Source organism: Canis lupus, chromosome 16 (assembly GCF_003254725.2).
Source record: "Canis lupus dingo isolate Sandy chromosome 16, ASM325472v2, whole genome shotgun sequence".
NCBI lineage: Eukaryota > Metazoa > Chordata > Mammalia > Carnivora > Canidae > Canis > Canis lupus.
In genome coordinates this window covers 46075827-46097784 of record NC_064258.1, presented here as the reverse complement: position 1 = coordinate 46097784, position 21958 = coordinate 46075827, and the positions used below count along the sequence as shown (strand labels likewise).

At 37.7% G+C, this 21958-nt stretch overlaps 1 protein-coding gene across 50 annotated transcripts in view; it reads right to left on the bottom strand.

Moving 5' to 3' along the window:
• The window catches only part of SORBS2 (sorbin and SH3 domain containing 2), a 214648-nt gene that overhangs the window by 43763 nt on the left and 148927 nt on the right, over positions 1 to 21958 (bottom strand). For 25 of the 50 annotated variants that reach the window (XM_049095158.1, XM_049095161.1, XM_035700170.2 and 22 more), the window contains 7 exons: positions 19015 to 19081; positions 18250 to 18294; positions 15299 to 15488; positions 13047 to 13161; positions 6162 to 6320; positions 5367 to 5450; positions 3402 to 3458 (listed from right to left, as the gene is read on the bottom strand). In XM_049095158.1, coding sequence (XP_048951115.1) covers positions 3402 to 3458; positions 5367 to 5450; positions 6162 to 6320; positions 13047 to 13161; positions 15299 to 15488; positions 18250 to 18294; positions 19015 to 19081 — 717 coding nt within the window. The remainder of the gene's footprint in view (positions 1 to 3401; positions 3459 to 5366; positions 5451 to 6161; positions 6321 to 13046; positions 13162 to 15298; positions 15489 to 18249; positions 18295 to 19014; positions 19082 to 21958) is intronic. The other 25 variants (XM_049095157.1, XM_049095162.1, XM_049095167.1 and 22 more) reach the window with 6 other exon arrangements.

Below are 21958 nucleotides of genomic sequence, written 5' to 3'. Positions count from 1 at the left end.
AGCACCAATTAACCAATTAAAATATTAGTATTCTTTATGTAGATTCTTTACGTAGATCAGTCTGACAAGCCCTCTTATGCATAACTCTAAAACTGGTTCTGTTAATTAATATTTTCATTTAATTCTATCTTACTGAATAAGAGTGGAATATTGCCCAGAAAGAAACAAAAGCACCTTTCTGCAAGAGATTATCCTTCTTCCTTTTAGACCGAAAAAGCATATTCTAATATTTGTAATTCCTAGACAAGATTTAGATTCCTAGGTTCTCAATAAATATAATATTAGAAGAAAAAAATTCAGTCCACTAATCTGATAAATTTGCATGAGTACTTTGCTTGCTGAACTCTGAATTGGATACTAGAAAGGTGGAAAAAATAAATACTAAATAAAAAGGAAAGCAAATGGGTCAACAAATAAAACCAGATAATTATATTTTGATTTATAAATATTATTTCTAGGGCACCTGGGAGTGTCAGTCGGTTAAGTGTCTGCCTTAGGCCATGATACCAGAGTCCTGAGATGGAGCCCTGAGTCAGGCTCCCTGCTCAGTGGGAAGTCTGCCTTTCTCTCCCCCCTGCTGTGCTCTTTCTCACTCATTCAGTCTCTTTCTTTAAAAAAAAAATCCTTACCACCCCCCCGCAAAAAAAAAGAATATTAATTCTACATGTTTGCAGAAAAGCAACACCAAGTAGCCTCAGAGTTACTGTTTCTGCGGATCACAGTATTCACGGAACACCCAACCACAACCACAGTTGATTATTAAAAAGTGTCAATTGCGGAACATCTTGGAGTGATCATCCTATAGTGACCAGAAATTTTGAATTTCAGGCTTGGAATGAGCCTAGACAAAACTGTAATGTGAGATAAAACATAGTGTGAGCAGCGAAGGCTCTACACTGATAAATTAATTGTGTTTTAGGTTTAGGCAAAGAAACTACAATGATTCCTCCTTGTGCTGGTTTCCACAATCCAAAAGTAACTGAAATTAGTTTTGTGATTTTTACATATAATCAAAGGAAAAAGTTCTTTATTAAATTATAAGGAAATATAAAAGGTCTAGATAGATGACTAAGAGAGAAAAACTTTATGATAATTGTATGAATGATACTCATTCTGAAGTGGAAATCATCTGCAGAGAAGGGGTAACTGATTTTACTTATTATGATCTACTGAGTATTTACATATAACATACCTAGATGAAGTTCATTTTAATAAGGTATGGACACTGAATCACTCTTTCTGCTATGTGATTAAACTTTGCTTAAAAGTCCTTAATTGTTCTTCAATAATGCCAGTTTCTCAGTTTCATGGATTAGAAAGTATGCTATTCATGGGATATGCAAGGCAGTTGATAAATGATGGTAGGGTAATGTGTAATCAGTTACAGATTTTACCCGAAATGTTTTACATAAGGATATTGAAGATGGAATCCAGTACCTTATCAAAATATATGTTTTTACATTCTGAAAAGCCATGATGTGAAATTAGTATTCCAGAACCATACAACACTCCTTCTTCATTCCAAAGAGATAATGGCAATTCAGTTTAACCATCAGCAAAGTGCTTTTTTATGTGATTATTTTGCCACTACCATAACATGTAGAATGCATAGAAAGTTTCTACTATCTTTATTTAGCCCAAGAGTTATTGTGTAATATTAATTACAGGAACTTATTTCAGAAAAATAGTTAATAAGGAATAATATTAATAACTTGTTTCTAAAAGATTTGAATTCTAAATGTATCTCTTGGACATGCTAACATGTGGTATAAAGGGAATAGAATGGAAGCAAAGGCTTTGAGACTCTATTTTATTTTTAACTTGCCACCATCTTATCTTGTGATTTGGGATATAGTTTTAAAAAATTGTTGGGCTCTACTTTTTTGACTTAAAAATGAGTGAGTTGGACACAGTGATCTCTAAATTTTATGTAAATTCTCAAAGAAACAACCACCTTAAAAACATCCTAAAACTATCTGACTAAAATAACAGGAAACCATCTGACCAAATTGCATTCCAAAATAAATTCTTGGGCTCTTCATATGTAGAAATGATACCCTTTCTTCAGATGTGAAGGTAGCATAACATACAGAATAGAATTACTTTTATTTGATTGTCGTTAGATTATCTGTCTACAAAATATAAGCCTTTATAAATGACTGCATTCAGTAACTTAGGATGTTCTTGATTATTCTATTTTGCTTTTATCTAATATCTAAATATTTGATTACTTCTGTATGTTAATATGAGCACAATTTAGAATTGCAAATTGAAGCTTCAGGAAGTTGGATATTTCCTGCGAGACAGTGCCCATGATTCCAGTGGTCATCACTGTGTGTCAATAGTACTTCCTGAGGCATAGATATCTTACTAGTTTTATTTTCTAGTTGCACATATTTAATCAAGTGAAGACTTTTTGATGACGATATTTATTATTTTTATATATACTTAGGACCACAGAGAAACTACGGTGTAAAACCAGTTTATGTACTTTGCTCCCATTCTAGCTGCTTCTAAGAATTACCACAGGGAGGCTTTTATATAGCTGATGTTTAGCAAAATTGTCACTTTTGCTCAAGTCAACCAATAAGTCTTAAATCTGCTTTTCAAATAATTTCATTTTTCTTTGCAGAAAGCAGGATAAAAAGCTTCGACTCTGGATTGTTTCTTCCTTTTTCATACTTTCTCTGACTAAATCAAATAAAATTTGACATTGCCTGGCATAAATTTTTTTACCTAGCAGATTGTCATGAGCATTCTAAAATAGAGACGGCAAATGCACTTCATCTCATATGCCAGTTATAATCTATTATAGTGGTTTCCTGGATTATAGCATTGAGAAAGATTAGTAATGCCTGTCAAGGATGTGGAACTGGGAAATTGTGACATGTGTCCCAGTTGTTTGTCAGTCTTATTCTTGATTTTATCTGATGCTAAAATCCACAAATTGTATTTAGGCAAATGAAAGATTTACAAAAATTTTAAGAATATGCAGGGCATAAACATGTAATTAAGAATCTGTCATTCTGCACCTCCAAGCATGATGAAAAAATGGCTCTGTATAGTATTTTACACAATCTAATCAAAACAGATGGTTGATATATGCAGTAAGCGTACTACTTTTGATTTTTTTGTCACACTCCTGGGTACCAGGATTGTGTTGAGTAGTTCAACTGAAGGTTATGGCTGGAATGGTTCTTCACCTGCATTTTGGAAAGAGTCAACAACAACTTTGGAATAGTTAATGTCTAAGCAATGATCCTGGATACAACACAATGATAGGAAGACCGATTTTCCACAATAGCTTAGACACAGCAGTGAATCGTTAAAACACGGATGGTTCAGAATCACAGTAACAGCTCCTAAAGATAAATCTGAAAAAGAGAATAATTTGTTTTTACCTCATTGGAAACACCAGAAGAATGATCTTGAACATAGTCCAGAGCCTTTTTAGGAGGCTGGGTGTAGATGCACCACATAAGCAGAAGTGTAGAGATGGAATGGAGGAGAGTCAATGGCAGCAAGGAATGGACATGTGGAAAAGGTGACAACAGTTAGAGATTGAGTGCTGATAGCATCAGACACACATAAAGAGTGCATGAATGGAGCCAAATGGGGGTGGGGGTGGCCTAGGAGGAAGAGTGGAATGTTCGTAAATATTCTCAAGCACTGGGCAAAATTACTAGTGATTTGATTAGTATATTTATAAACTCATTTCATCAGACCAAAATGAACACTCATAGTCTCTAGCCACAAAGGAATGCAAGGTACATTAAAGAAACATTAAAATAGCAGGTGGATGGCATGCTGGTGAGTTTCCATGTGGCTGAAAATGATTATCAAAAAATGCTGATAATTTAAGCTCAGAAATTGGCTTAGTCCCTACAAACCAGGTAATTAATAATAACAATACATATAAAATAAAGCTAGAGGATTTTTTTTTCTCTAAAATAAAATGTATTTAAGTGAATATGTGGATATAAATTAAGAAAAACACTTTTCCTTCTAGGTATAGAAATTCTAGGAAAAATTCTTTGGTTTATATTCACTTACAGTCACTTTTGATCCAGCTCAATAAAATAAGGAATCTAACCAAGTGTCCTTTGTTTTTTAATGGAGGAGAGGCACAACTCTAAGCACCCAGTATCCAATATATGGTCAGTTTGTGAGTATGTAAGTCAGTGTCTGATATAGTAAAAGACAGATTATACTCTGTGACCATCAACAAAAGTCTGTGTAGTGGAAATGTTATGTTCTTTAAGAATTTAAAATTCAGAAACACCATTAAGAATATTAAAAATATGTAACTGACACATACCAAATGTATAGGTATTGGTTGATAGAGTTCCCCAATAAAACTTCAGTAATAGAGGAAATTGTTGGGATGCCTGGGTGGCTCAGATGTTGAGCATCTGCCTTTGGCTCAGGGTGTGATCCCAGAGTCCTGGGATCGAGTCCTACATCCGGCTCCTCATAGGGAGCCTGCTTCTCTCTCTGCCTATGTCTCTGCCTCTCTCTCTGTGTCTTTCATGAATAAGTAAAATCTTAAAAAAAAAAAAAAAAAAGGGAAATTGTTATTAAGGATTTGGGTTGACTCTAACCCAAACAGACTAAGCAATTCTCCTAAGGCCCGCCTTGGGGCAGGGGGGTATTTGTGGATAAGATGTTTTGCTAGCAAAATCAGAAATCAAGGTCCACAAGATTTTTTTTTTCTCTTTCCTTATATCCTTAAGAGTAATTGAGGTATTTTATAGTGGGAGTATACTGACAGTATATTATTGTGGAAATTGCCCAGAGATTTTTGGTTTGTTCCATAGGCCTGGGTTTAACTTCTGGCTCTAGCACTTACTATCCTGTGCAAACTACTTAACCTCTCGGGTTACTTCTTATTGGCGCAGCATCCAGAGAACTCACTGAGATGGAGTTCAGAACCCAGTACTCTCCAGTGCTTGGTAGTTCAACAGCAAACAGAAGCTATAATAATAGAACTATTATTATAAATATCACGATACTGCTTCTGATTGAACTAGACCAAAATGGACTGTAAACAAATATAAATCTTCTTTAAACCTGTAACAATTGTCTGAATAGTCTAGGACAGAAACTATCTCAGCATTTTTAATTTGTTTAGATATAATCATCCTAATGCATGACGCGTGCTAAGGAAAAAATACACAGGCAGCGTCAGAGCAGGTTTAACCATTTGGTACAGAAGTGAATGTGGGCTAAGCTGTACCCAGTTTGTCTATCTAGTATACATTATTTTGTTCTGTAAATGACACCTGTCTCTTCTGATAATGGTTATGTTTTATAAACCAAACAACATTCCCCTAATTTTCTTAAATTAATAGGCTAGCCTCACTTACCGGGCGTCCAAACTCCAGTTCTGAAAAGAATTTATACCAGGGCTCATTTTCTAAATCTATGTCATCTGGATTTATGCGATCAGTCTGGAGCAGATGTGAAGGCAAAGGGAAGGAAAAGGCATACTGAGCTGAGTGAGGGAAACGCTGTGTGGTATGAACAACACACACGCGCATTCGCACGCGAACATGCACCGACTCTCATCCGACAAATCTCAGCAGGAGAGAACAAAGGATGTAAAGCAAAATGAGTAAAATTAGGAAATGGAGATGAGCTTCGTTGGCATCACCTAGGCCCCTAATCACTTCCTCTGTCCACCTGTCTTCTCTTTTGACTTTTCTCCTTAGCCTGATGCATAAACTACGAAAAACTGTGACAGCCAGAAGGAGCAAGGAGAGCACACCAAAAATAGGCTAGATTCAGCCTATGAAAGTTAAAATAGACTCCACTTAGTCACCAAGTAGCTCATCTGGGTGAGTCACTCGGCTGCCCCTGCCCTCATTGATCCCAGCATGTAAGGCTACATTCTGCAGACAGTTGGCTCGGGTGCAGATATATGGAGAGCCTGGTGGAGAGGGGGAGGGAAAGATGGGAAGAGAGGTGGGGGGAAGGAGTGAGAGGTGCCAGGAGGCTGGTGGGGGTAGACTGGCATGAAGAGGGGGTCTAGTGGGGGCAGCAAGGTGGGGGTGGTGGTGAGTAACTAGGCTCCGATTGCCCCCTTAGCCTCTAGAGACCCAGGGCTAACTCCCTGAGATTCCTGAAGGGCATTTGATAAGGTAATGAAGGAAGGAGCTCACCCAGATGGGAGAAAGAGCTGGGGTGCACGGGCTCGGTAGGGGGAGGCCAGTCCTGGGCGGAGGGGAGGGGCTACCAGTTACTTCTCCATATGGTGAAACAGAAAGAGGCTTCCGGCCAGGTTCCCTTGAAACAGGTGTTGGAGTTGTTGGGAGAGAGGGCTGTAAGAAAGAGGGGTGAAGGAAACACTGATTCATTAGATGGAGGTTCTTGATGGAACCAAGAGGACACCAGTTAGCAGGAGGAGACGTTTCAGAAAGGTAAGGTGTCCCTGGGGAGACCCAGATAATTTAGGAATGGTCTGGACCACTGAAAAGATGTGAAGACAAGGAGCCTCCCGGAAAGTGAAGAATGAGCACATTTTGTGAGCTACCACCCCAAGAATCACCTACCTGTCTACCTTGAGCTTAAGTAGTGAAGGGGTTGGGTTTTCCCATTACTGCAGCTAGCTAAGGGTGGGGAGAAGGTGAGCAAGAGGATCCCACTCTGCTTTGGTTGACACTCTAATTCAGAGAAAAAGCCAATTTTTATAGTTGACTTGCTCCCCTCTGATGGTTTCTGAATATTATATTTAAGATAGAAACACTAGAAGTGTTAATATAAAGAGTTTGAGAAAATACATACAATTGCTTTAGTAATGGAAAACCCAGATATGGAGCATTTACTTTATCCAACAATATCCTTGATGCCTTTACATAACACATGCCTGATCAGACTGATTCAGGTTATTGATTTAATATTAAATGGAGATGCCTAAAGTACTACATATGGGTTATTACTTCTTTGACAATTGTTACATAACATTAATTAAACATGGTACAGTTGGACAGTTATATTTTAAGTTAGAAAAAAAGGTACACCCTAGTTCCCTAAAAGTCACCCACCCTGGCCAAGAGAGGACATATTCTTTGTAATATTGAGTGTTTTGAGATAGCCCATATTCTAACAAAAGCCATTATTTTGCCATTAGCTTGTCCAAATGTTTTATTGGCTTTTTGAATTCCCAATCTTTTGTTAATCGTATATGGTCTGGATGCAATAATCAATTATATCTAAAATATTTTTTTAGAGATGTGCTCTTTTTATTTCAATATTTTATAATAGGAGATTATGATGGTAGCTACAAACATTGATAGGAAAATTTGAGGCATCATAACAAAATAGTGAAAGGGCCCAAGTTATCCAAAATATGTGATCATAATGATAAAGACCGTGTAGTAACTCTGGGGAATGTTTATGGTAGAATGGTAAGCGATAAAAGTTGAATATGATCATGTGCTTGTACAGTATTTGCAATAGTATCACAAAGCCTGTGTCTGGATGAGACAGAAAGAAAACATGTACACAGATACAAAAAAACCCACAATGGTGCTCTGGTATTGCAATTGTTCTTTTCCTTCTTTTAAAATATTATTTTGTTTCACTATTATAATGTTGTGGAGAATATCCTCTAATTACTATGGGAGATATTGCAGAAAACTTGACTCAATTTATAACTGATTCAATAGTACAAAAGTACTAATTGAGATTTTGATATTACCAAAATATTGTCTTTCTCCAATTATCATTTAGATAATGGCTGCAGCATATGAATATTTCATGGAATAGTTCTACTGGAGCTGATTTTTAGAGTAATTGACATTAGAGAGAATTTTCTAGTAGTTTTTGTTCTTTCTAAAGAGGCCTAGTACTTCTTCCACAAGAAAACTAAGATTCGGTGCTTTCAAATCTCATTGTTTGTAATATAATACGTCTAATAATATTATAATTTTATATCTTGATTTTATAATCTCGATTTTACAATTCTTTATTTTATAAATCTGCTTTCATATGTAGTATTTTGTTTTGCTAAAGGGAGATAGAAAGTTAGAGGAAACAAAATTTGTTGAAAAAATATTTTGAACAGCAGAGGGCAGCAAATTTACTAAACAAATAAATATATTTACCAGTGGTTACAACTTCACTTTGACTTCCACCGTAAGAAAATATATAACAAACAGATATTATGAAATCCTGATTTATAGATACATATTTCTATGATAGAATTGGAAAGAGAGGAATATCTGCCATCCTGCACCAAAACTTAGAATGACAGTTTTTCATGAATTATGATTTTATAGATTAAAAATTTAATTCACAGTCTCAGTGGGCAACTATCTAGAATCCATGGCGATAGACATTGGCAGAGAGAATGCCCCAGACAATGATCATTGATAATTATCTATAACTTCAGAACTTAATGAAAATAGTATTTTGGGAATATCAAAATCTCAATTAGTACTTTTATACTAATTTGAGTATCGTCTGTAAAGAAATGCAAGTGGCAGAACTAGAATTTTCTTTTCAACTTGGTTGACCTATTGAATCCCTTTAGTTACGCAACAGTACTATGTAGCAATCTAGATTCACTGCTAAGGTACATAGAAGCCTCACAAAAGTCAGTGATACATATACAGAAAGTCAGCAACAGACATATACACACACTCATAATCTCACTAAATCAACTCTTTCCATGCATAACTTGAAAGTTCCTTTGAGTTGACACCAGTATGAACACTCAGAAGAAACTCACTTAGGAAGTATGATTATATTTTACTCGAATTGCTCATAAAAACAACAAAAAAGCAGATATACAGTTGCACATTTTTCTAATCCTTCTTGTTCTCTTCTCGTTTTGAAAAACCCGGCAAATCTGTGCTTAAAACAAATGCGTATCAGTGCAAGAGGAAGTACTTAAGAAAACCTAAGACTATAAATCAGACAGGATTCTTATTTAAAGGCAAGCAAGGGTGAACCATTTCTAAAGCTTTTGTTTCCTACAATTTCAAAGCATTTAGTTGCATTTGAGGTTATAGAAATTCTACTATTCTCAGTATTCTCATTACAGGCATATGATTTCTATATGTTGTTACCCCACCAAAAAAAGTGCCAACATAACCTAGGTCCTTAAAATTTATGCTCATTAGATTTTAAATCTTTAACGGCATTCACTACTATGTTTTATATTTATTGTGGTTCCACAATAAATAATACACGAATTGTCAGCTGGGGTCATTCTTTATGGTTCAAACCATCAGATGAAACTCCCCAAATTCTTACTGTAAGCTTTAACAATCTTCATTGATAAGGAAATGTAAGTTCACTGCGATTTAAATTGCATTTCGACTCTGCACAGTGCCTTCGATGATTATTTCTTTCTGCTTTTATCATTATGTGCCGGCTTAGTTATTGTAGAAAAAGGTAATGTCTTAATATTGTTTTCATTTTATTATGTGTAAAGAAATCCTGAATAAGTGCTTAATTTAATGTAATGTAATGTAATTTAATTTTGGCTCACCTATAAATATATCCAATCCAGATGGGATGTAAAGTTTTTATTAATAAAATCTCAGCAGAGAGTTTATATGATTGCCTCACGGAATACACGGCGGTTCAAGTCAGTTAAAGATAATTCCTGGTACTTGCAAAGGACTTTTGCAGATCAAACATTAGATCCCTTTAATCGATGTTTTCAAATTTATAGGCAAACGAGTATCTATGCACTTCAAAAAATTGCATTGACCTTTAGTTTCCTGCTAAAAACATGAATGCTTGGTCCACTGATTCCTAAGGAAGAAGGGGATCCCTTTGACCAAAGTCTGGGGAAGAATTTTTATTCGAGCAATCTGCCTCCTCTGCCCACCTTATACTCCGGGGAACCAGAGAATTAGTGAACCACAGTCACTGATAGCAACATGTCAAATCCATTGTGTGTGCTTTGATGGAGACCACTGTGCCTTTTGTCAGTAGGAGTGTATAGACTTCACAGATAAGCCACAGAGCAGGGATTCAGTCTCTCCAATTTCATCCACCAACTGTAGGAGTAAAGTCTATATTCATTCATTCATTCATTCATTCACTTATTAGATCAATGACTATTCACTGAACACCTACCATGTGCCCGGCATTGTGCAAGGTGTTGGGGATACAATGGGTGCCATAGACATGGTCCCTGCCTTCAAGGTAAGGGAAAGCTAGTGAGGGACATGGACAGGTGAACAGGCCCTTAGAATTCAGTGTGTGAGGAGGAAATGCAGCAGTGTGCTCTAGGCACACAGTAGGGGAGCTTCATACCCAGGGTGGAGAGGTCAGTGATGACACCCTGGGAGAAGAGATAAGGCCACAGATGAGATGGGATGGAGAGAGCTTTCCTGGCAGAGGAATAGCTTGTGCAAAGTCCAGGAAGGCAGGAATCGAAGGTTGTCTGTAAAGCTGGAATAGAGTGAGTTGGCAGGAAGGGCAGGAAGAGACATGACGTCGGTGGGGGCCAGGTCACAAGGTCTTTTGGAAATTGCATGAAGAGGTTTGAATTTTGCTCCAAGGATACTTGAGAACCAGCAGAAAATTTCAAGCAGAAAGTCTTATAAAGTTTCATAAAGATTGCCCTAGTGGAGTGTAGAGGTGTGGAGGTGTGGAGACTGGATTGCAGAATCAGGGGGAATAAATGGGTGGCTGTCACTGTAATCTGGACAATGGACATATTGTGGACTAGAAGACAGGAGTGACAGCAGCATTTCTACCAGAGGCAGGACTTCGAGATCTTTGGGAAAGAGGGGAATCCAGGATGACACTTGGGAAGGCTGGGCACCTAGGTGATGGGGTCATCTAGGAGTTCAAAAGAGCAGCAGAAAATTACCAAGAGGTTGTGTATAATTTACAAAAATTCAATAGGAAAAGAGCAAAGGGATGCCCACAAATTATCTGGCAGTAAAAAGACAGGAGAGCGCATTCCATCGAAATCCTGGTTTTGTTCGTTTGCTGTTGTATCCCTATCAGGTGGCCAATCTGCTCTCATGCTCTACATCTTGTGGCTTACAGACACTGCAGACCCGTGTGTAAACCGCATCGGTAGACAGCCAGTCTCTGTGATATCACTGTGCATGTCGCCTTTTGTCTTTTTTTCTGATTTAGGAAAGGCAACGATAATGAGTTCAGGAATGATGGCAAGAAAGAAAGATAATAGCCTGATTCTCGAATAAAGAAGCCTGGCCAAAATGATACAGGCGACTAGCCCAAATCTTTTTGCATAAGGCTGGTCTCCCAGCAAAGTTGCTTAGGAGGAATAAGAATGTTGGTTCTATTTCCCCATAAGATGTCCATTCTCATTTCCTTCCAAGTTTCTTGGTTCCCACCACTTCTTTTTTCCTGTGGCTGCAGAGCCCCTTCCATACCCAAATCTCCAGCAGTGCAAATGTTCCCAGAACTTTCTATTATTCTTAGAATACAAGTCTAGCTCTGCATACTCATCAAATGAAAGGCTCAAAGTTCCTCATGGTAGAGACTGTGTCTTGTTCAGTACTGTGTCCCTAGCACTTAATACAATGTCTGGCACATAGTTGGTGCTCAATAAATGTTGTTGAATGAGTAAATAATAGAAATATCCTGGTGAGGAAGCTTCTCGACTCAATCCTGCCCCCCCGAGACCACAGCTACTAAAGCGTCCCAGTACAATCACAACACTCTTACAAATTGTTAGAAAGATCATCAATGATCATTTTGTTATTTACATTTCAATCTGAGGCTCATTATTTTGCATAATTATTTTGCCACTTTTAATTTAAGGCAATGGTCACATCGTGGTTCACTCAATTCTCATCCCAGAAATTTCAAAGTATCATGCTATTCAATCATAGGAGCTAGTGAATGGGTTCTAAGTCTGCACTAAAACTGCAAACTGATGGCATTCCTTTTTTTTTTTTTTCCCTTTCAGTTTTTCTGGTAAAGTTGTGTTGCTCTAAAGGATACGAGTTATTTGAAGAAAGGCACAGAAGGCTTACATAAATATTATGTATGAATTATGTGATTATAAGGTTTTTCAACATGTTTCTCAAGAACATAACCATAAATACAGGGTTTCACAAATGAAATCAGGGCACTCATGTTGCATGTGGAAAGCCAAAGGTTTCCAATCAAATTTCAGGGCTGGCCTTGCATTATATATAATATGCTTTCTTGGATGGTCTTAAAGGAGTAAACAAAGAAAATCTTTTTCCTGTTCACTGACACCACCCAAATTCTTTTAAGAGAATGAGGAGAGTAAATTATAAATGGATCTCTAGAAGCAGGTTTGGATAGAAAGGCAAAGGAATTCTAGTTTCAAGGAGATCTTGAGGGCACTGATCTAGGAGGGGAAGCAGAGGACTCGGAAAGGAGGATTGGGAAGATAAACACCAAGAGGGCCAAAGAATAACCTATTTGTTTAATTGCACTTTGAAGAGGCAAGTGGTTATTTTTCAGGTTTATGTATTGTTTTGTTTGCATATACTAAATAACTATAGAGAAATCATGCAAAGTTAAATATAATCTTGATCCATTAGATTTGACAATCAGGAAGCTTGAGGCTTGGTAACCTGAGAGAGATTTAATAAGAATCAATTAAAATGACTTTTTTTTTTTTTTTTTTAAAGAAAGGCATTTGGGAGATTTCCCCTTAATCCAAAGAAATATTAAGCAACCGATATGGAAACAAAGGGATGGGACTGTGTGGGCCCATTTGTATCAGAAGAGACTCGTGAATGGTTTTTCTCATTAGCCATGTAGACTAGCAATTAAGGATTGCATTTATGAATTTTTTAAAAAAAATTAAGCTCAGAGTCATGATTAGGCACAGCTATAGTTACATGCAAATGGGTTCCCTATTTTGTTGGTAGGGACAATATATTAGAGAGGATATCTTTAATTCTCAGATAAGATGCATGAATCATGATACCAAATAAACTGGATTTCTAAATACTGCCAAATACATAAATTACCTTTGTGACAAAAATTGCCTAACATACAAAATTCAGGTCTACTTGGGAACCCAGAAACCTAGAGAACTGGCATTTGGTTTAATCACAAGTGCTTACTGGTCTTTCATGCTGCAGAATCGATGACTTCCCAGGTTCATACTCAAAAATACTCCTTGGCTCAGAACGAAACTTTCTTGTGTCCACTTTTCTATCTGGAGGATCCCAGTCATGCCTAGAAATAAACAATAGTTATGTATAAAATAATTCTATATGCTTAAAGTAGTTCTATAAAACTACTTGCTCTCTGTTTACAGAGTTAATTTCAGTATAGATTTTTAAAAAAATATCTCAGGATAAAAAGTTAATCTGCAAAAAATACCACATTTATATGTTGTTTTGTGTAAATGATTTAAAGAAAGCCGTTTCTTTTATTTCATATTATATTTTCCTCTAATTTCTTTCATACAATATCCTGCTGGCTCAGTAACTCACACAAGGGGTTTGTAGATACACACACAGCCAGGGCTCTGCTTGTAAACCCTTGGGATGGTATACAAACAACAGCTGTGTATATTTGTGTTTAGAGTAAGTGGCAGTTATGCTCCATTGAGTTATGTGAGTTTATCTCACTACTCTGTGACCTGGCATCCTTGATCCAAAGTGACAAGGAGTAATGCACACGCCATGCTTGATATTATTTATCCTGCAAATGGCGTCACAGTTTGGGGAAAGTACAAAAGTGTCACTTGGGCTGCCATCCATAGACGCAAGCTGTGTGGCTGGGGAGAACCTTCTTTGGTATTAGCCTTGAAAAAGCAGAGTCAGACAGCCATCTTGCATAGGAGACCTTGGAAGCAGCTCTTTTTCCTGAACTGATAGCCTTCAGAAGGTGGTCAACGAGGGATGTTGAAAAATAAAGCTTTTCTGGGTAGCCAGGGCGCAAGAAGGCCTCCTTTGGGACAAACATTTTTCTCAAAGGAGGATTTTCTGACTATAGATGGGAGCAATTCTGACCCATGGAATGGGGTTAAATTCTGACTCTAGCACATTGGAAATAGAAAGAAATAGAAATGGTCTAAGAGACAGGAAAATTAGGGGCAGGTCCTGGCTTACCAGTAACTGGTAAATGATATTCAACAGAGAGATTCTGAGCATCACATGAGACAATGTATATGAAAGCCATCTAGGAATTTTTAAGAGTTTATATTTCTCAATGAGAAATTTGTTTCTACTAAACATAGGACAAATAATACATTTAAATTTGAGTTAATTTTGGATCTCTTTTAATAGCAAAGATACCATTTTGTGTCCAATTATTTCTCAAATTTAAGGCATCACACTTACAAACATATAGTCTATCAGGAGGAGATTAAAGTGATGTGTGTCTGTTTCATGATGTCTTGTATCCCCTACAACCCTCAGTTACTCTTAATGGTACAATGGTACAATGTAATATTTATGGGATGAATATGATAATTGGATGCTTAGTAATTAGTATTAACAATGAATAATTCTTATATTGTTATTAATTGCTAGTATTGCATGAACCATGGCTTTAGTCAGAGCTGAGTTTGAATCGGCTTGGACATATGAGCTTATGAGTGGAGCAATTTACTTTTATTTTCTAAATCACAGTTTTTTTTTTTTCTCTAAAATAGGTTTAAGATAGAACATATCTCATTGGATCATTCTCAGAATTAAGTGATATAATACAAGGAAAGTACTTAGCATAGTGCTCGGCTCCTAGTGAGCTCTCGATAAAGGTTACCTATAAGCAGGATTATTAGTCATAATCCTAATAAAAAATTGCACAGTAATAAAGTGTGTTTATAAATTTTTATCTTCATGTGAATAGCTTCTATAAAAATTTCAGTGGGGAAATGAAAACTAGTATCATCTTGAGAAGTTGGTAGAAATGAGTCACAGACACAACTAATGCCTTATTTATTATTTATGAATAACCTCGCCTGCTTTCAAAAAAGAGGTTTTTGTGTACCAGAGGGGAAATTGTAAATCACTAATAGACCTAATATTCCAAACCTGAGGAAAACAAAAATTAAATGCAGAGTCTCTGACATGCTACTTCAGAGGAAGTATGTGTCAATTATTTCTGTTTATTTTCTTCCTATATGCATTTGTTGATCAAAAGACTGTGCTCATGTTACTTCAAGCCTTGGTGATTATAATATTATGAACCAGGATTGTGTTTGCCACAATCCCAATAGAGGAAGTCAACATGGCACATGTGTTGATTAAAGTAGTACATGTACTATCTCGGTAACATAAGCACTGAGTCTTCTACTAAGTGCCATATGGTCTTACTGTCATCTGAAACTAAATATAGGCCAGTTTGGGGGAAAATGTCTTACTTTTCTGTAGAAGATCGGTCTCTTGGTCGAAGTGGTGGGACTGGAGGAGGAACATGTGGGGGAGGGACGGGGGAAGAGGCGTCCTTAAAGACATCGGTGCCATTGTCAGAGTGGCTTTTGGAGAGAGGTCTGTAGGTCTGGGTCTTTGCAGCAGGATGTGACTGAGCACTGTAGGGTGAGTTGTACAGGCCTGTCACGAAACACAACACAACAAAACAAACAGAAGCAGATAATATTTTAAAAGCACTTTAAATTATTTATACTCCAGAAAATATCCAGTGATTTGACCAAAATTTTTATCAGTGAGGATATTCATGATGCATGCATTGGGCAGTATGTTCTCAATCGATTTATGAATAGTATTAATTGATTAATCATTATTAACATGTTAATTTGTTAATTGATATATTTTATACGTAATGACTGATTAAGTAAATCTTCAACAATCATCTTGAAATTAGTAATAATTTAGACTGGTAATTAGGAATAAACTTACAGGTACTCGGCAAATTTTCTCCTGGATAATATAAACTAGTAACATAGATAAGTTTTCAGAAGAAGATTAAAAATAGTGCACAGAACTGTTTCCAAATCTCTTCTATTACTTTCAAAGCTCTGATTTACATGATAATTAAAATCTTCATTGCAATCAAACAAAATATTAAGCGAGTTGTATATGTGCTGTATATAAGCAAGGCTTAAAGACACAAAAATCCTCTGTAAGCTTGTACTGTATCTGGGGAAATGAGACATGGGTAGAATTGTGATTGAAAATAACTGGTAACATGAGAATGGCCAAATGAGGAAAACACATATTAGGAATGAAAGATTTCAGAAGATGGTGGATTGGTCAGCGGAGTTATTTTGGAACCCATGGCACCAGGGTCAGCCCTGTAGGATTGATTTGGGTGAGTGGGGGAAGTGGGTAGCAGAGATGGCTTAAGAATAGAAACAAAAAGAGGCAGGAAGTACAAGACACAGCACCCTGGGATGCAGGGTTAGTAGCAGGGAGAGTCTAGTTGCAGTTGCTTTGTCTACCTATGAAACAGCAAAACTATCTTGAAAGGGCTCTGCAAGGTTATATGTAACTACTGTTCAATTTATTAATTGGATACAGAATTTCAATAGTAAAAATAATTTTAAAAATTCTGAATTTCCTACCACCTTAGTCTTTTGAGTTAAGTCAATTGTCATTCATCTGCTTCTCTTAAAGGTCCATACAAATTGCCAGGACAAGTGAAAAGACAATGTCTGGGGGCACCTGAGTGGCTCAGCTGGTTGAGCTTCAGGCTCTTGATTTCGGCTCAGGTCGTGATCTCAGGGTCCTGAGATCAAGCCCTGCATGCGGCTCCCTGCTCAGTGGGGAATCTGCTTGAGGTTCTCTCTGTCTCCCTCTCTGCCTCTCCCCACCGCCGGTGCTCTCCCCCTCTCTCTCAGAATAAAATAAATAAATAAATCTTTGAAGAAATAAAAGAAAAGACGATGTCTGCACTACCTGTTTTGCCCGCATTCTACAGTCTGATTTTAACTCTACAGCTTGATAAAAACAAAACAGGCCCCAAATAGAGTCACTTATGTACGCTAAGCTCCATGTCACCGAATGGAGACTTAATTACAGTTTTGGCTCTTCTAGAAATGGAATCTTAAACCAGACAATCAGGAATCGCCTGGCCAGCACTAGTGAGGTCATCTCACTCATAGATGCCGACCATCCCTTAGAAGAAAGGTAACCTTGCAATCACCTACCCACTTTTTTTTTTTCCTAGTATAACTTCCTTATTTGGCTCCTTTCTGCCTATAAAAGTCTTTCATTTTGTACAGCTCCTGGGAGCTCCTTTCCATCTGCTAGATTGGATGCTGCTAGACTCATGAATCGTTGAACAAAGCCGGTAATATCTGTAAAAATTTACTGGGCTGAATTTTGTTTTTTAACAAGCTAAAGGATGTGTGGCTAGGAATAAAAGTTGAAGGAAAACATTTTATTGGGCCTCCTGCTATCACCTGGAAGAGTGAGGATGGAAACCTCAGAGGTCTTGCAGCTTGTTAACCTGGTTCTGTCCGGTTTTTCTTCTCTATTTGCCTTTGGGGACTGGTTAGCAGACTCCCTAACAGTTATAGGGCCGCCTGAGTGCTGGCCTTCAGGGAGGGGAGACCCTATGTGGTTCTGAGGCCAGGCTGCCCCGGGGGTCCCTATGTGAGATTGCAGCTGTTGAGAGGGAGATGAGCAGCTTAAGCCTTGGAGCTTGCTCTAAAGAAAGGAAAAACAGACGCTGTGCAACAGTCCCCAGCCCAGGCTGGGAAGTGACAGGAGGCCCTACATGGGATCCCCTACTGTGACATTTAGGAGGAAGGGAAACATTTTGTAGGGGTCCTTCACTCCACGTCACAGGATACCAACGCACTCAAATACAAGTTAGAAACGTCCAGAACTGAAGTCGTGCCATTATGACCGTTGGCAACTGTGAGTCAGAAAAGTGGCCCAGCGGAGTGGGATTTTTAAAAATCCTTCAATGAATGGTTGCATTTTTGGAGCACAAGCATGGACAGAGTCACAAAATACTTTGCTGGACTTGTTTTTTGTGAAGTGTATCTGAGAGATCTTACGCAATTGTGATCACTCTCGCTGCTGATAAAAGGAGATCTTTATCTTATTTTGTACCCTAGTTACAGTGTGTTCTTTCATGCTGTCCTTCATACTTTGGTTAAACATTCCTGAAGCTGAGAATGAAATGACAGTGAGAATGAATGAGATAAAACAGTATTAGTTCTCATTTCCATGAGAAAAGATCGATCCTTTTGTCATGCATGCTTTGAGAAAAGAAAAACAGCATCCTCTTAATTGTATACACCGAAAACATGCGGCTCAAATAGGGGTAAAAAAGTGAGTGTGAAGTGCAACCAAGCATTGCCGAGCATACAGGATTCAGTGCGAGCAAGGAAACCCGTCCTACCTGCATTATATGTATAAGGAGTATTATACATGTCTGTGTCATCATCTAGAAAATGAAACATAAATATTATGGTAATACAGATCCGGTCACCGTATCATAACAAGACAGTAGCACTTCAGAGAAACAAGCAAAAAAATGTGGTAGAAAACCACCGTATTTTGCCTGGTTCATAACACCATTTTTATAATTTTCTTTTTCTTTTTTTTTTCGTTTTTATAATTTTCTAAGATAGTTTTGTTGCTGGGCTCCTGTAGCTTGTGCTCGCTTGTCTGTAACGCATTTGCTCTGTTGCCCTCTCCCCAGCATACAAGGTCAAGGGATTGTCCTCACTTCTCCGGGCAGCCTTCTCTTCCAAATCATGAAATTTCCTCTGGGAAGTGCTTTAAAGGTCTCTTGTCAACCTGGAGAGACCTACTTCTGCTCACTCGGTAAGCAGCTGACATGTGTGGACAGAGGAACAAGGATTCTGTTTACGCACACACCACCCCACACTGCTCCAGGTTGTGCCCAGGGAAGAAGGAAGGGACCAGAGCACCTGGAGGCCCTCCAAGGGTCACCTAATAAGAGCTTCTTGGCAGCTCGGCAGTGAGGCAGGAGCACAGGTGTCTGTGATTTGAGGGTGACATAAGGAGAAGAGAAGAGAAAGAGGGCCAGCCACGGTGTTGCTAGGGTCCTAACATTTTGTGTGAACCAGAACTATACAGGAGAGCACACATACAGCCTTCCCCCATGGGGTCTGGTCAGAAAACCCAGTAACATACATACCTGGCTTGTGCACCATGTGAATCTGCTTAAACATTGTCTTGTACCAGTCCTTTGGTCTGTCAACTGTCTATAAAAGAGAATGCCCAATGGTTAAAAAACTGGTTCCAAATCAACAGGGTTCCTCAGTGTTTTTCTTTCTATATTTTATCTTTTCACAGAGCAGATTTCTGTTCTGTGATTTAAAAAAAAAAAATCTATCTCATGATGGTAGTACCAGCAACTTATCCAGTTATGCAGGCAGCTTGTAAATATGGTTATCCTTTGTTTGAGTTTAGGCTGAATTGGAACATCATATGCTATGGTTTTAATTTTTCTGAATCATACTGTGCCCAGCCCTAGATACTTGATGTTTGCACAAACATATTTATATAAAATTCATGGACTAGAAGCTGTGGTGTTGTAATAGTTTGCTTACCTCCTTTTGGTGATGATTATCATTATCCTTAAAAACATTTTAGTGAGTGTTCTGGCCAAGACATTATTTTTAGAATTAACGAGGGGATATTTTTGACTTTCAAACTCTATTCTTATCAGCTTAAATTTAGAGAAATAAAAATATCATATTTATTAGCCTAAATTACTAACATACTGAATGTACATAGTCCAGAGTACATAGTCTGGAGTCCTGCAGCAAATCTAAAAAGGTGTAAATATTGTTTTGAAAGTTTTTAAACATGCTAATAAAATGTATGTGACTTTGCCTGGCTAAACTGTAAATTCCTTTAGAGTAGAAGCTCCTTGCACACCCCTGGGTTGGGACACGGTAGAAACAGTGGACTGTAGTGGGAAGAAAAAATTAGTGTCAGCTCAACATAGATCCAAATCTTGCTTCCTTTAATTATTGTTGCATAATTCTTAGCCATATGAATTTGGACCAGTTAAGTAAGCTTTTAGGCCTCAATTTTGTCCTTTCTAAGATGAGATAATTATATCTATATCATAGGGTTGTTATGGAAATAGAAGGAAACCACATATACAGTAAGACCTAGAACGATACCTAGAATATAAGATATGCTCAATAGATAATAGAGGTAGGGAGCATTACATATTTATTGAATAAAATAATGAATGAATCCAGGTTATTAGATGGAATGCTACCTGACTACACACCTGTGAAGGAGACCTGCACCTTTATAATCATTAATGATTTTGCTTGGCAAGATCTTTATCTCAATATTTCCAGAAATACTCTAGCAAGAAACTCAATCATTCTGTGTATGGTAATAAATAAACTGGATTTTCCGAGACAGTTCTCTTGATATAAAATATTCTGTTAGGACTGCCACAAAAATATTCTTGTGCTTTTTATACTGAGCTTTTTGGTATAGACCTTATATCCTATTTTTTTCCCCTCAGAAATGTGGTAATTGCATTTTTCATCTGGAAACTGAAGAGTCTGTGCCATATCTAAATTTATTTTGAAATTTCCCCTCAGAAATGTAATTGCATTTTTCATCTGGAAACTGAAGAGTCTGTGCCATATCAGAACCTAAGGTATATGCTTCTGATAGTCACCATAAATATAGATTAACATTAAGAGCTACTTGACTTTGTTATGAATCACCTCATCATTCACTTGAGGCTCTTTCTGTAATGGAGAAGCTGAGGATAATGTTGATTGACCTTATATTCAGATGGTGGGAGCTGGCGAGAGGGGTGCAGTGATGAAGCAGGAGTCTAGTTATTATTTGCTGGGTATTTATTTATTTATTTATTCACTCATTCATGAGAGACACAGGGAGAGAGAGAGGCAGAGACACAGGCAGAGGGAGAAGCAGGCTCCATGCAGGGAGCCTGATGTGGGACTCGATCCCGGGACTCCAGGATCTCGCCCTGGGCCAAAGGCAGGCGTGCCAACCCCTGAGCCACTGGGGCTGCCCTATTTGCTGGTTTAAATACAGTAGCTGAACATGTGTCTTTAAGGGACGTGTTCATAAAAGATCAATTTCCCTTTCGTTAAGTTTTATTTCCTTTACTATTCAGCCATAGAAAATAAGACCTAACTTTGTGCCAACATGTTGCCCAGCCATACCTGGACACAACCAATAGCAACAAGGAAATCTAACAAGTAAGTTATATCACTGTATATGGCAATGTGTCTTGACAGACAGGATTTTTTTTTTCTTCACTTGCTGGAGGGCACGTATCAGGCAGGAGCTCAGTTGTGCCATCTGCTAGCTTTATATGGTGAGCACAGAGATGCCAGGAAGTGCCCAACTGGTTGGCAAAGAGGAACGTGAAACTGGTAAAAGGCAATGCTAAAACTCTGTGTCCCTTTCTAAATGAAGCACTCTAAGCATTTAAAGTCTCTTTTATAAATGGCGTCATGGACATGTTATGGCTGAGATTGAGGCCAAGGAAATAGACGTCTACTCAAATTGAAGGAAGTTTACTTTCGTATGTGTCCTTCAAGGTTATCTTTGTGTGAACAGTTAAACTACTAGCAATTCAGGATTCAGTTGTTTTCTGTAATTTTGGCAGAATGCACCTGAATTTTACATTTCTACAGTTTACAAAGTATCAGAACTCTACATTGATTTATCATGCAGAGATTTCCAAAAATGGGAAGAGACACAGATTTCCTACATAGGAGTATACAGTGAGTCCATTCTATTTTTGCCCTCTCTAGCTTTGAAAAGGCTCAAACGGTGTTATATTTGAACTAGAAGAAAGGAATCTTGTATTTCACTTAACTAGCTGGCTTTAATTAGACAACCTCCTGAGACCTGAACCCTAGTGATTTTTGTTGTTGTGAAGAATGGCAGTAAAAGGCTAACACAGATGTCCCAGGTCACCTGAGAGAGGGCAGACCGGGAGCCTTCATTCAAATAACTCAAAGGTACATTTGTCGACTTTTGGCTTTCTAGAGTTTCTAGTTTACTTTACAAAATTCTGTTTCCTTGGTATAGGCTAGTTGTCTAAAATGAGACTATAACATGATACA